General features: G+C 54.5%; 1 protein-coding gene across 14 annotated transcripts in view; it reads left to right on the top strand.

Annotated features, from left to right (window-relative positions):
- The first annotated feature begins 10,713 nt into the window (after positions 1 to 10,713).
- Positions 10,714 to 15,062, top strand: part of ABCD4 (ATP binding cassette subfamily D member 4) — a 16,777-nt gene continuing 12,428 nt past the window's right edge. For 9 of the 14 annotated variants that reach the window (XR_007889599.1, XR_007889600.1, XR_007889601.1 and 6 more), the window contains exons 1-5: positions 10,811 to 10,882; positions 11,008 to 11,132; positions 11,258 to 11,385; positions 11,604 to 11,743; positions 14,909 to 15,025. Coding sequence is in view for 11 of the 14 variants with exons in the window: in XM_051620509.1 (XP_051476469.1) it covers positions 10,836 to 10,882; positions 11,008 to 11,132; positions 11,258 to 11,385; positions 11,604 to 11,743; positions 14,909 to 15,025 (557 nt within the window). In the remaining 3 variants the exon portion in view is untranslated. The other 5 variants (XM_051620507.1, XM_051620512.1, XM_051620513.1 and 2 more) reach the window with 5 other exon arrangements.

The following is a 15,062-nucleotide window of genomic DNA, read 5'->3' as shown; positions in this document are numbered from 1 at the left end:
ACACCTGAGCCTGTCCCAGTCCTGTCCTTCCTACCTCCCTCCTAATGCCAGTTCTCATTCAGACAATCAGACAAAGGGTCAAACCTACACCTCTACTTTTGTTAGCTTTGGTCCTGATGCCTACATGGCTCTACCCTCACTGCTCCAAAAGCTTCCACGATGACTGTAGTCCATACCCCATGATCCAGTTCCATCAACGCATTCCTCTGCAGCACCTTTTGCCCTCATCAGCCAGTGCAATCTCTCCTTCTTGAACCAGTTTTCTCCCAGCAACTACAAACACTTCACTCACTAGGAAACCCAATCTGGTCCACTTCCTCCTAAGGCTCATTCACATGCCACCCCCAACATGTAGAGCATCACTTTGTAGTCTAATTGATTCATGTCCCAGCTGGAGACCCACCCTCTCACAACACTTAACAGGTGTCACTATGTGCTCACAACTCTACACGGAGATGTGGAAACAGCAGAGCCAGGCAGGAAAAGCAGCAGCTCCACAGTAAAGCCCATGTCCTTCCTGACCTCTCCTGATTCTCCACCCCACGCCCACGGCACATAAGGTTATTACTGCCGTAGCATCTACAGCCCCTGGCCATGACCAAACAGAACAAGATGCCACAGAATCGCATGGCCACGTCCCAGCTACTTCACTGCAAGGAACCTCTGTGCCACTGCCTCTTGCCTTTCATCAGGCCACAGCTAGTCACCAAATCAACTCCTTTCCCCTGCTCCATGCTCCTTCCCAGTCTCCTGCATGTCAGGGGCCAAGGCCTTCTCTTACAGCTGTTCCCACAGCTGTGGGACATCAGGTATCAGAGACAACACAGGAGAATGCAAACAGCTGTGAACCAGGGGAGAAAAACTTCTCCTAAAATCCTGGTCTGAGTAAGTGCAGGGTTGTCACTTGAGGTGAGGTATTGTTGTTCCCCTGGAACTTTGCAGAAGTTTATAAAAATTCTGACTTAGCCCACGGTGAACAAAATATGCTCCAGGAGCTGAAGCAAAGGCATCCCTCAGGAGAGCTGCAGGGCTGGCAGAGCCCAAGTCCTCCCTCTCCATGGCCTGCTAAACCATTTCAGGGCAAACTACCTCCCCCTGTGGCCACCACCACAGCCTCCCCTTTCAGCCCCACAGCCCAGCTGAGTGCTCACCAGCAGAGCCAAGAAAGGCAAGACAAGCTTTTCCCCTGGAGGAGCTGACACAGCTAGGGGTCATCTGCAACAACCCTGCTCTTTATAGCCAAGTGGGCTTCTCCTACCCCCTTGTAGCTTAGGTGGGAGAGGGAGTGCAACAGGGAGATGTGGAGGCACAGGATTCAATCCTTCAGCAATAACCCAACAGCCTCTATGTCACCGCCAGCTCCTGCTGCTCAGAGCAACAGAACCTCAAAAGCGATCCTAAGGCAGAATCTGCAGCTGAAACAGCACAGCTGAGTTCCAGGGGCAGGGTGGAAAGGTGCTCCAGTAACCCAGAAACAGAAATCAGCCAAGCTGGGGACTTCGGTTAGTCATCAAATCAACCCCAGTAGCTCTCAACACAGAGGACCTGCTGCAAAAAGAACATTTTTATGTGTCCACCTCCAGCAAAGCCAGCTGAACACGACAGACAAGTGCTTCCTAAACTGCCTCAGCACCAAGAGGTAACCAAGGGAGTTTTTCACCACTGATAAAGGAGGTTTTACCTAACTTGGCTGCCTTTGCATTGTAACAGATAAGCAAACACTTGCAGATCACATTCCCTCACCTAAACTGATGGTCTGGTGGCATCCAGTAGTGCAAGTTCCCCCAGCCATCCCCAAAAATGCTCCCACCAGCAGGAATCCAGGAGACCTCAAGCTTCTGCCACTCTGGCTGCCCAGGGCTGCCAGTGCCTTGCAGGAGCAGGGGTGTCCATGCACCCAAGTCCAGATGGGTTAGGTGGCTCATTTCCCAGCCCTAGCTCTGGGCTCAGGCCACACCAGCTGTGAAGTCTCTCAGTTGAGAGGAGAGGTTTGAACCACTGTAACCACACAGCAGAAGCAGTAGCCTCCAGAAGCTACCTAGAAAATCATCACACTAGAAATCCCAGGGGGTTTCTGGTGAGCGCACCGCACTGGCAGCCCAGACAGCAGGAGAAGCCTGCACCATCTGCCAACACCCGCGTTTCCATCGAAGCCCAGAAATGAGGCAGCACTCGCCTGGAGAGCGAAAAGCCAGCGACCCGCCGTAACCTAGGCCAAAGCACTGCGTCCAAGCCCGGGTTCAGCCGTCTCTCGGGCAGGGCAGGGCAGGGCAGCTCAAGGGGCAGCAGCTCCTGACAGCCGCCGCCAGCGCCGGCCCCCCGGGAGCGCGCACCGCGGCCGCCCCCGCCTCTCCCGAAGGCAGCGGAGGCGGTTCCGGGCGGCCGCCCCCAGGCGGCCCCGCGCCCCGGGTGGGAGCACGGGCGGCCGCTCCCCGCGCCCGGCAGACAAAGGGCCCAACGGCCCCGGGCGGGGGAGAGGTCGCCGGTGCCCGGGTAGCCGCCGAGCAGGGACCGAGGGGAGGGCAGGACGGGGCGCCCGGCCGCCGGAGGAAGGTGCCCGCCGCGGCGAGGCAGCCCGTGGGGCGGGGGTCGGAGAGGGATGGCGGGGAGCCGCGGCCCCGACGGCGCTTGCCCAGCCCCGCTCCGCACTCACCTGGCTCGTCGGGTCGCGCCCCACCCGTGCCCTGGGCCGCCCCGCACCTTTAAGGGCGGCGGCAGGAAGCGGCGCGGACCCGCCGCCGCCCCGGTGCCAGCCCCGCAGTGACCCTCGGGAGCCGGCGTGCGGCGCCGGGCCGAGCCGGGCCGGGCCGGGCCGCCCCTCCCGCCTGCCCCCTCCGCCCCCTCCCCCGCCAGGAAGCTGGCCATCCCCGCGGCCCCGGCCCAGATGAAAGCGGAGCGGGCCGGGGGTCACTTCCAAAGCTAAAGTGATAATGGCCATTGTCCCGCCGCCGCCGCGCTTAAAGGGCCCGCCGCCTCCCGCCGGCCCGCCCCGCTGCGCCCCGCCGCTCCCCAGCACCCTGCTGCCCCTCGGCATCCTGCCCTGCGCCGGCCTGCAGGCCCGTCGTGGGTGACGGAGCTGGGTGCTGGCATGGGGCACCCCTCGTGTCCCACGGGGTGCGGGCAGATCTTGAGTGGGTGTCACTGCAGCCCAGGACTGTGGCGTTGGCATAGCCAATGTGCATGTCTGCCCCCTCTCCCCTCTTGCTCCTGCCAGGGCCAGGGTCCTTCCTTACTAGCTAACTAGGAGATAATTACTCTCTTCTCTTCCTTCCCTAAGTGGCATCCATCCTCCCCGTGGCAAGACAATGCTGATGGAACCCCTGGACTCATAGAGCTGACAAAGCTTAGCTGTGCTGCTCTTCAAAACCCTATCATTTGTCTGTGGGAGGCACCCAAATGATGGCAGCCTTTTCCTTGCCCTTGGCTCTGGACAGCCTCCCAGACAGGCTAGCATCAACTGGCCTGTGTCTGGACCCTCGGTGGAGCAGCCTTCCTCCCTGCTATCTGCCCCACTGCCTCCCTGGCCTAATCTTGGGGCCGAGGTTCCCTTCCTTAACTCCACTCACACAATGGGTTCATCCCATCCCTCAGGCATCACGTGAGGCTGTGCAAACACCCTGCACGCCAGGCACCTCACTCTGGTATCACTGAGCCACCAATGCCAGCTCCACCCTGCATCCTCTTCACAAGCCCAGAACCCCTAGAGCTTCCCCCAGAATCTGCTTCATCCCAAGTTATACCACCCAGAAATGGATCCCCTTGGAGCCAGTCTGCTCCTAGGTGTGGTGACTGGGTATGTTTTAACAAGATGGGGCACAACTTGGACAACAAAGAAGAGCTGGCATCTTCACCAACTCGTCATGGTGCATCATGTCCCCTTGTTTGTGGAGCTGCAGTTGCAGGCACCATCTGCTTTCCTCTCCCCAGCCTACCTTTGGGGACAAGCTCAGGCCCCACCACAAACCCCTCACCCAGCAAGCGGCACAAAATAGCTTCTCATGTCAGAGATGGCAGGGCTTTCCTTCCTCACATATCACCACCTGAGGAGAACCTCACTGAGGTCAATCATTTCTGCCGCAGTGTTTGGCAACAAGAGAGCAGGAGGGCTTGTAGAGACACCATGCATGGGATTCTTGTGCAATTTGGACAGAAAGCAAAACACAGACTTTTCAATCAGGAAAGATGTGCCCAACTCCACTTTATTTCCTGCTGCCCTCTCTCTTGTGTTAGTCCGGGACCAAGCAAGAGGACCAAGCATTGCAGCACGCATCAAGGCACATGTTCACCGAGTCCCACCTCCCCCAGAAGCGCATACCCCAGAGCATTTTTTCTCACTTCTCTTGTCTCACATCTGAGCCAAAGAGCACAGGGGGAGGCCAAGACAAGAGGGTTTGACAGGAGGAACAGGCTCCCTGGAAGCTGTGAACTGACTGATTGCGAGTCCTCCCAGCCTCAGCTAGGAGCTACTACCCCAGCTGACAACAAAGCCCTGCCTGCAGTGCTCACAGGAGTCACTCTCACTGGACACATGAAAGCTACAGCGCAAGGAAGAGAGACCTAAACCATCCCCTGGTGAACTTTTTTTTTTTTTTCCCCTCTGGCAATCTTCCTATCTCCAAAGCCAGCTCTGTTCTCACTATCAACTTGGCCAGTCCTAGATTTTTTCCCTGGGCAGGCTGGTGTTCATATCCACAGCTGCTGAGCTTCCCTTCTCATCCTTCATCCTTTTAACTTCTTTGGTTGCAAATGCAAAGCGGTGCTCACAGGGCAGTGAGACACTGGTAAATGCCAGAGTCAGCAGGGTCAGTGATTAACATAGGAGCTGGAAAACACACAAAGAGACAGCCCGGGCAGTTCTGTTATGCAGATGACTGCACACACCGGCTTCCAGCATATAAACAAGTAGTTAGCATTTTTCTGTTCCTTGGAGGAGTTCAGTGGGGGACCAGAGTGCTCCCTGATTTAGTGCAGGATGCTTCAGCATGACAGTAGGCCATGGAGACCTTTGCAGTTTAGCTCTGGCTGCCAGAAGCTTTTCTGCCTGTTGTGCTTTAACCTGCCTGAAGCACATCTGCTCTCAGACAAGTCCCAGAGTAAAGCTGCAGAGATATCTTGCCACACATGGGTCTCAGAGCACTGTATTTCCAGCTGTGCTGGAAGGCAGATTTTACTACTCTAAGTTTGGGCATGAGCAGGTCAAGAGCAGCCTCCATGTTCAGCAGGTAAAATTCTAGTTGGTTTGAACCTGATGAGGAAGGGTGTCCCAAGGAATTGGTGCTGGATGTTTGTAGAGCTTCCTCTGGCTCTGTCACTGTAATGTGATAATCCCAACAGTGCCACACATGGCAACAAGATTCAAACACTCGGTTATTCCCCAGTCCCACCTCCACTCCCACCTAGGAGACCTCCAGGAGTGCGGGGAGACAGAGCACCCTACCCACAACAGTGCCGACCATTCAGATAGGATGAGATACGGCTGAAACACCTGGGGCAGCCAAATGCTATTTGGGGCAGTTCAGATTGTATAACAGTTGCCAAAACCACCTCTGGAAACGGAACAATTTGACCTATATGGGCTAAATTGACATGTCTGTCCCCTCAAAGCCATTGCCTGTGCCCCAGCTTCTGGTTTTTCCATCTTTCTTCGGACAACCACAGAGTTAGAAACTTCCTTCTGGGAAGCTGGGGGAGCTGGCACTGCTGAGGGACTGGCAGAACTTAGAGTATGGAGGCTCCCAGGAGGGTCCTAACTGTCTGCTGTATTGGCTGGGTTTCTCCCCTGTGCCTGCTGTTGCTCCACAGGGAAAGAGTGTAGCTTGCAGCCTGAGATGGGAACAGAAATAGGGTTGCTGGAGCTCCAGTCCACCAGTTTTTGGGGGAAGTAAGGGCAAATGGCTCTGGTGTGACTATGACAAACGATGACCTGGAAAACATGGAGCCCACCATAATTTTTGTAGTAACTTGTTCAAACTGAATTACAGAAGTCATGTTTAAGGGTTCACATTGTCTGGTAATTCTCCTTCCCAGCTCTGAAACTATTTCTGAACCAGCTGCCTCATGCCGGTGCTGGAGCCCTTTAAGGGATGCTCAGACAGACAGACTTCTGGGCTCTGTGGAGAGGTCCCATGAGGCACCCTCATCTCTGTGCATGCCCCGGGATGATGCTGGGTGCCAGCAGAAAGGCAATTGCGATTTGGTTCAGTTCCACTCATATCACACTGGGAGGGACAGTGACACACTATAGGGAGTTTTCAGCCAGGAGCAACAGCACTAGAGTGATTGAATTACAGGAGAGGATGCAAGAACCAAAATCTGTTTAGTGGTGCTGAAGTGAGAACTGCTGGGCAGGGACAGCCAAGTGCATCAACCTCAGTGAGCCTGAGCAGTTAACAGAGGTGACTTCAGCTGTGTGATGGAGGACAGAGGGATGGCACAGAGGGCAGAAGAATGTGGCCTAAGCTTTAGAACAGCTTGGCAGGAAGTCCCAGCCAGCAGTTTCATCTTCCCAAGGGAAGCAGGGAGCTGGCCTGGGCACTAGGTCCCATTTTAAGACAAGAGACTGGAAGACTCAAAGGCTCTTTTGCAACCTGTCCCACTCTTCCTCTGCAGGGACTCAGAGCTCAGGGTCATTCCTCACCCTCTAGCATCCCTCAGAGCCACCTTCTTCCCATCCCATTGGGAACACCCAGGGTCCTCGTTGCTGTTTTCTGCTTTCCGGCTTAAGATCCCTCCTTGTGGGACCAGGGGACCTCAGTGCTGTCCCCTGAGAGTCACCCACAGCACCCTGTCACTCTGATAATGGTGGCTGCCTCCCACTTCATCTTCTGGGTGACGTTCAGGACTGACCAGTCTAATGCACCAGTAGTGCACAGGAAAACCCAGTCTGCCTGTCCCCTGCCCTGGGTTAGTGGAGCCCTGACAGTAGGTCCTATCTCTAATTCTCCTCTGCTTGGCTCAGGGCTGTTTTCCCTTCTGGCTTCTGGTCAGCTGGGCTCCCTCTTCCATCCCACCCTGTGAGATGGGAGGGAAGGTTTGAACCTGGTGCCAGTGTGCTATGTCCTTGCTCCCTGAGGCTCCCCAAGGCTCCCAGGCATGTGAGAGGGAATGAAGAGTGAAGCACCAAGTGCAGTACCACAGCACTGGGTGAGGACTGGGAGTCTTGGCCACATCCTGGGGTCCTGGCTCTAGGTGGGAGGGGTGGGGGAGAGCTGGGAACTGTAAGAGATCAAGATTCAAAGTCAAGATCAAAGTGTTTCCCTCTGAAACTCTAACACTCTCCTTCCCTCCCACTTGCACATAAAAGCACTCTGCCCTCAGCAGGCTCTCCACTGGGGAGGGTGGGTGGAGGAGGGGGCTGCTTTCCCCCTCGCTTTTCCTGTGTTACTAATAACTTTTCCCAGAGGTGAAATGGTGAAAAACTTTCCACCCCTCCTCCCCCATGCCAGCTTCTTGCTCGAATCCAAAGGGCCTGAAGCCATTTCAAGGACTGTGACAGTTCATGGCAGACCCGGCCTGTTTTGGGGTGTTACCAGCTGCTGCTGGCACAGGGGAGATGCAGTGAGCAAAGCCTTTGAAGTGTACAGTAGAAAGACACTGTTAGAGGCAAAGCACAAGGAATAAGGATTGAAAAGAAGAGCAGTTTGGCCCACAGGAGGGGGAAAGGCTAATTAAGTCACAGAGCACGGAGAAGAAAAAGGCAGAATCGTTAAGATATCACAGCAGGAGCCAGTGGTGAGGCTCCATGGAGGTTTAAGCCACACAGAACCTGGCCTCTGCTGTTTGCTCCCCCTTGGGTTTCCATTTCCACCCTCTGCTATGGGGTGGCACAGGAATGTGGTGGAATGTCAGTTCAGGTTGCTGACACAGCTGAAAATGAGTTGTCATTAGCTGTTCATACCCTAATACAGACAGAGCTGAAACTCAGGATGGGAGTCTCCATTATCCTTTCCTTAGTAAAGATCAGAGAGAGGGCTAAAGCTTGCAGGTGATCCAAAACTGAAGAAGCTGCAAGCTCCATTAACAACAAGCACATATGAAGAGGATGGAGACTGGAAACACGCACAGGAAATGGCAGATTGAATTTTGGAAAGTCCGGGAAGGCGATATTCAGTACTTCATTACACAACACTGCACGAACCTGGCAGCATTAAGAAAGACCTGGGATGGGAAACCCGTAGGAGAACCAGCTGCAGAGTCAAGGCTGCTGTTTAGTGTTACTTTCGGTGGTCACGGCAGCTGCTGCTTGTTTGATAGAGCATCCAGTGCCACTTACCCCAGAGGTGCTGAAAGATGGGTTTGTCAGGCAGCTCCCTATATCCCAGCTCTAGGCCAGCAGGAGCAGAGGGCCCGGAGGGAAGCGGCAGCACAAGGGGGCAGTGGGACTGCCGGGAGGCAGGGGCTGGGAGGATCTGGACGGGGGCATCCCACACTGGTCCTGGGCAGGGGAAAAATGCATGGGACAGCAGGCAGGGGAGGATGGGATGTTTCACACCTAGCTAGCAGGAGCAGATGAGGTTGTAGTTAAACACCACAAAGAACTAACTTGCACTGCCACAAGAAGCCCGGGACTCCACCAGCCGTGCTCAGCTCTCCCTTCCCTGGGTCTACAGCAGGCTGTTTAGTGACAGGTTAGCAATGCAGAGCGGGCTTCTCTTGGGTCTGTACCTAGTCAAGGAGCTGAGATATGGCTCTGCAGTGTAAACAGAGCCATACAACCCTGCTCAAGTTGTGATTCCCCAGCCCTTTCGCAAGCCCTGCCCCCAGGCACACTCTGAAATGGCTTTGGTGTTTGCTGGGGGAGAAACGTGAGAAGTAGAGCCAGAGTGCTGTAAAAGATGTAAATGTTTCAGTGCTGAGAGCAGCTCTGAGTGTCTAGGGCACAGCCTCGGTGGGGGGATGGAGAGGCCCTGAGAAGGCACTTCTCTGTTGTTCTTGATCTTGGCTGCCTTAGGAAGGATCCCAGAAAAAATCCTGGATCTGATTCACTAAAGAGAGCTCCCAGCATGTCTTTTATCAGGTAGTGGTCATGGGGTGACAGGGACAGGACAAAGGGCAAGGAGGAGGTGGCAGGAGGAACGGTTTAAGATAGACAGTTGTGGCCATCTCATCTCTGTGTCAGATCCTCTGGCTCCCTTGGTGCTGGGAAGCCATTTCATCAGCAAGGGAGGGAAAGGGAGGAATATCCCCTTGCCGTAAGGTGGGTGAAGGAGCAAAGGAATCAGTTCAGTCCCAGTAGCCACTGATGTGATGACACACACAATTGGCACAGCTGCAATTTTGCACCGTGGGAGGATGTGACTGCCTAGGATCAAACATCACCCAGGTCTGATGCAACAGCTGAGAAAAAACCTGATCCTTTTAACATAAAAATTAGTCATCAGTGAGGTCAGGTTTTCAGAGGGCTGATCTCTGCCCTCTGGAGCTTAACCTTTAGGTATGACTGATAGCATTGTGAATTCCAGCAGTAAAAGAGCTGAGAGAAGGGAGATGAGGGCAAGGAGAAAGGGAGACCACTGAGGAAACAGACTGATGCATCTTATTTCATCCCTAAGCATGTATACTCTGATTTAGTGTTTTGAAGTGCCTGGATCCATGATCAGATAGCAGGACAGCAAAGACAGGGGATACAAGGCTGAGGGAGAAGAACAAAGAGAGGGCTGGGAGGTGGGGAACTGCCAGGAGAACACAGCTACTTGGTGTATGGAAAGAGGGACCTACAGGGTATGTGCAGGAGCCCACAGACTCTGCAGAAGCAGCAGCATCAACAGAATGCAAGAGGTGCTTGAAGAAAGGAAGGGACTCCAGTTTGTAGGATCCCCTATCTCTTATCATCAGACTTGTCCAGAATTTTACTTGTGCTGAAACATCTCATAACTCAGAGTTCAGGTGACTGTCCAAATCTGGAAACAAATACTTGGTTTCTGTATTAAACTTGGGATCACCGAGAAACCAGAGAGGGTAAATTCACTGACACAGCCCATTGCTCCCTCTCTACAGCCTGCTCGGGTTGTCGCGGTGCCCTCTTCCCTTCTGGGCAAGAGCGCCGGGAGCACACGCTGCCATTCACCATCACGCTGGGGATGGCTGCTTTATCCTGAAGTCCCGGCTTGAGAAAACCGCTGCAGACAGTAGCCACCACAAGGTGTTCGTCCTTCCAAAGCAATACCAAACCTCACTGCCCGCCCAAAATAACCCGAACATGCAGGAACCAGCCCCGCTCCTCCCTTCCTGTGCCCCCTGCGACAAGTGGACAATGCCCGCTGCCCACGGGGCCCGTCCCTCAGCCTCTGGGTCCCCAGAGGGAGCAGCTGGTGCTCGTCCTGCTCCTTCCTTAGGAGAACAGGTGGCAATGCCCTGTTTCTCCAGCCCTGCTGCCCGAGGCAGCGAGGATGCAGCTCGACCCTCCAGCCTGCCCGGCAGCCATGCTACTGCCAAGCCACGCCTTGGGGGCCTTTGCTCCAGCGCAGGCGGCCGGGACAGCGCGGCTCAGGCAGCGGCCCGGCTGTGCAGGCAGGCAGGCAGGCAGGCAGGCAGGCAGGCGGTGAGGAGCGATGCGGGACCCCCGCACACCCGCACCCCGGGCGCCCCGCGCAGCGCGGCCAGGCGCGTCCTTCCCCCCGCCGCCGCCAGGGGGCGCCGTGCCCGGCCGGGCCCGCAGGGGGCGGCGCTGGCGGGCGGGTCTCCATGGTGACGCGGCTCCCGGAAGCGCGGGCGGCGGCGGCCGGGCCTGCCCCGGCGCGGGGCGCATGGACGGCGAGGAGCGGTGATGAATATTCATGCCGTAGCGCCCGGGGGGCGGGGCTTCGCCTGGTCCGGGAGGGTCGGGCTGTGCGGTGATGGCGGGAGGCAGAGCCGGGGCGGGGGTCGCCGGGGCCGGCGGCCGGTGAGGAGGGGCCGGGCCGGGCCGGGGGTGCGTGAGGGCGGGCTCGGGGATGCGGCCGGGGCCCCGGCGGGGAGGGTAGCACCCCAAGAGCTCACTGCCGGCCCCCGCGTCTTCCTCCGCTGTAGGCCCGGTCCCCGGCTGGACGGGGTGTTCCTGCGGCGCTTCCTGCGGCTGCTGCGCGTCCTCTTCCCCAGATGGGCCTCCCCGGGCCCGCTGATGTTCCTGACGCTGCTCTGCGTCGCCTTGCTGGGTGAGCCTGCGGCGGCGGGCTCGGAGGGCTGCACGCCGCCTCTGCCCCCCGTTCTCCCGGGCTCCCCGCTGTGCCGTGCCGCCTCCGTCCCTCATTCCCTTCCCGTGCTTGCCTCTTTCCTCCAGAGCAGCTGGTGATTTACCAGGTCGGCGTCATCCCCAGCCGGTACTACGAGGTTCTGGGGAGCAAGGACTTCTCCGGGTTCAAAGTAGTGACTGCTGTTGCCCTTACTCTGATCGTAGTGAACTCCATGGTAAGACCAGCCAGAGGCTTCTGTGTCTTGGGAGGGGAGAAGGCTGACCATGGCTCCTGGAATGATCCTGGTGACAAAGAATCTAGGTCTGCCCTTGCCCCCTTAGGTAGCTACGTGTGGGATGGATCATTGGTACAAACGATTAGTTTTTATTTCATTTTGGGAAGTGCTTGTTTGTCTCACTCGTCTCTCCTTGTCTGTCTTTGCCCTTATTCCAGCTAAAAAGTTTCGACCAGTTTATCTGCAACATGATGTATGTGAGCTGGAGGAAATCCCTCACCGAGTACCTTCACAGCTGCTACTTCCAGGGCCAGGTCTACTACAGCCTGCACGTGCTGCGTGAGGACATCGATAACCCGTAGGCTGCCTGTGGCTTCTCTCAGCCTCGTGCTTGGCTTCTTGTGGGCTGCTCCATGCTTTTCCTGGCTTCTCTCTGTCTCTGGGTAGGGGCTTGAGCCCTAGAAGCTTTTGCAATCGAGCGCAAATACCTTCATCTGCCCTGGGTGGGAGGTGGCACTTGTTGCTGGGATCTCCCGTGACTGCTGGTCATGATGGTTTTAGGAGAAGGATGTTTCTGTTTTGAGAAAAATGGAGATCTGGCAGAACAGGGATCTGGTGCTGCTATAAAACATGCTGTCTGCAAACTCAACCCTTGACACTCAGTGTGATATTGCAAAGGGCCTGGCTGGAGTCAGAGAGCATTGCCTCTCCTTGTCTTCATATAGGCAGAGTGCTGGGACAGTCCTTGTCGTTCTGTTTGAACTTCAGCCACCAGAGTCTCCAAGTGAACATAGTTTTGTTTAGCTGGATTTTTGGTGGTTTTGATAACCTATAGATCCACATCCAGGAAGGGCTTTGTTTTGCACTGTACGAGGGCTGCATTTCCCCTTTCCTGTTTGTAGGAAGGAAATGTCATGGGTTACTTGAACATGAAAGGAGGAGCATTCAGATCCTCGTTGCTTATGCCAGCCCACCCTGAGACCCATTTCCAGTTTGCTTCATAAACTGTCCTGCTTACTGCAGAGCTGCTGATCTGCCCATGCTGTGCAGAGAAGGTCCAACACAGCTTCCTCACAGCTGCCTGCTTACCCTGGCCACAGGACACTGCCATCATAGTTAAACACTTTGAAGAGTTAAAAGTTCTACAGTAGACATGTGAGAAGTAAAGGCCCTTTTTTCCCCTTTCAGAGTTTTAAAGAAGTTATTAAATACTGAAAATAATAGAAACGAGGAAGTTTTCCATATTTTGTGGCTTTATACAGTTGTTTTGAGACCCCAAGCTCTTTTCCTGTGGAGGGTGTACCCCTTGTCTAGTCACTGCACTGGTGCCATCTCCCACATTGATGGCACGAGAGGAGACTAAGTCCATGGTCCTTGTGAGACATGGCTGTCTTGCAGGGACTCCTAACTGTTGGTAATAGTGGTGACCTCAAGAAACTGAAGCAGCCTCTGTGCTTCTGCTGCCCAGTGCTCCTGGCTGCCTGTCCTTGCCTCTTTGTGGGGCAAGCACATGGTCTTTGTGGCTCTACAGTGAAATCATGGTGGAGATCTCTTGTGGTTTTTTTTGTCTGTATCATTTTTCAGCCAGACCAGTTCCCTGGCTGCTTCTGGTGGCCCAGGGCTAGGAGACATCCCGAGTAAGAGCAAGCAGCTATGCACATGGAGAGCAGCAAGCACGGGGAGGGCCTAGCTTGGGTCAAACTGCCCTGCTGCCAAACATGAAATCACAGCTTCATGGTGCTGATGTGCTTTCCAGCTCCTGTCAGGTTTACTCCCACCCTCCTTAAATGTTGGTTTCTCATAGTGTTCTTGCAGTGGTATGGAGTTGCAAGGAGAGGTTAAAAAGCCATTCCTGGCACCAAGGCATACAGGCTTCCCAGGCAATGCAGCACAATGGCCATGGCCAAAAGCTCCTGTCTTGCCTGTCTTTTCCTTTGAGAGGGGGCTGGGGGGAGGACAGCAGCCCCTCACCACGTGACTGTCCTGCTCAGGTTTATTTTTAACCAAGGAATGTGTTCACATTGTGCCATGAAATGCATGAGATAACTGGGTCAGCCTGCCCCACAGTGATCTAGCCAGCTCTCCTGACCTTAGCAGACTGAATGTATGGGATTGCTCCAGAGTAGTTTTCATTACTACTTTGCTCCTGCTCAAACATCCAAACTTATTTAGTGTCTTTTTTCTTTTTTTTTTTGGTGCCACTACAAAAATTCTCTTAGTCTTGCAGTTCATTTAATGAGAGTTTCTTCCCTGTACCAGGTGCTTAAAGGATGAACTAGAACAAAAAAGTGACCTCCCATTTATGCAGTGCAAACCAAACTGAGTGTTAGGTGCATGGTGTCATCCATCTAGAGGGAATGAAGAGTGGATTCTGAGTGGCAGACAAACACTTGTGGCTCCTACCAGGGCATTTGAGTTGATGTTTATGTGTTATCATTACATGTTGCTTAATAGCTTGTAAAAAACAATATCCGTCAATGTGAGTCAGAGCACAACTTGAATTACAACTTTATGGGAACAATTACAGTAAAAATTATGATTCTAAGGTCAGTCAGGGTGAGAGCTGCCCCATTATTAAATCCCTTGCTATTCTTTGCTATTCCAGAGCTTCAAAAGAGTCAAGAGATGAATGTCCGTTTGGTTGTACCTGCAGTGATGGCTAAGCAGGAGTCCAGCCTTACTCTTTATTCTGTACTCCAGCTTTCATAGTCATGGCCTTTCCACCTGTGCTTAGTGCATCAAACTGAAGCCCTCACCCCGTGCTCTGAACAAATGAGGTGCCAAGGGAGTAAATATGCTGAAATCCTTTCTAGTTACCCCAAATGCAACTCTTTTTTCAGCAGTGGAATGGATGGAACTTGAGGGTCTGTCACCCGTGTGCCTGCTGCCAATGGGGCAAAGAATCTTGATGTGCTGCTGCCAGCTCTTGTGGGATGGAAGTGGGTGGAAGCTCTTTCTTCTTTGCAGCCAAGAAACCAGAAGGCACTCCATTCAGGGTGAAAGGACCAGCTATGATGTAAGGTGGCTTTGATGGAAGCGTTTGCACATGTCCAACAGCTGGTGAAGGCCTGGCCTGTGCCCTAGCCAGTCCTGGTAGATCTGGTGCCTGAGGTACAGCACCCTTACTGAAGGTTGGAGGTAGAGTCTAGTTTTTTTGATAGTACAGGGGTGGGTCCAGGAGAGGAGTAAAGGACAAGGATGCAGAGACCTTTGGCACAGAGTTGGACAATGTTGCTGAAAGTGGAACAAGGGGTTAATACAAGGAACAGGATGAAAGTAACAGCAGGAGCTTTACTTCCAGGGTGCCAGGAGGGCCCTTGGGTGAGTCCTGCTGGGCCATGGAAATTATCTGCTATGGTGGAATGAAAGTCACAGCTGCACGTCCCTCCCAGGCAGGGCTGTTGGCCTGCACCCTGTCCTAAGTTCAGGCAATGAAACAGCCTGGCTCATGCCTTGTTAGGGAGTTAGTGCTGGTTCTTGCTTCTGGGGTTTCACTGTGTCAGTGGCTCTTTGTGTTGAACAGGGACCAGCGCATCAGCCAGGATGTGGAGAGGTTCTGCAGGCAGCTCAGCTCCATGGCCAGCAAGCTCATCATCTCACCCTTCACTCTGGCCTACTACACATACCAGTGCTTCCACAGGTAAGGACTCTTCCTGGCCCTGCTTTCATGCCTCTTT

The sequence above is a fragment of the Apus apus genome, chromosome 5 (assembly GCF_020740795.1).
Source record: "Apus apus isolate bApuApu2 chromosome 5, bApuApu2.pri.cur, whole genome shotgun sequence".
Lineage (NCBI taxonomy): Eukaryota > Metazoa > Chordata > Aves > Apodiformes > Apodidae > Apus > Apus apus.
The sequence above is the reverse complement of the archived record's forward strand: the minus strand, read 5'-3'. Positions and strand labels throughout refer to the sequence as shown.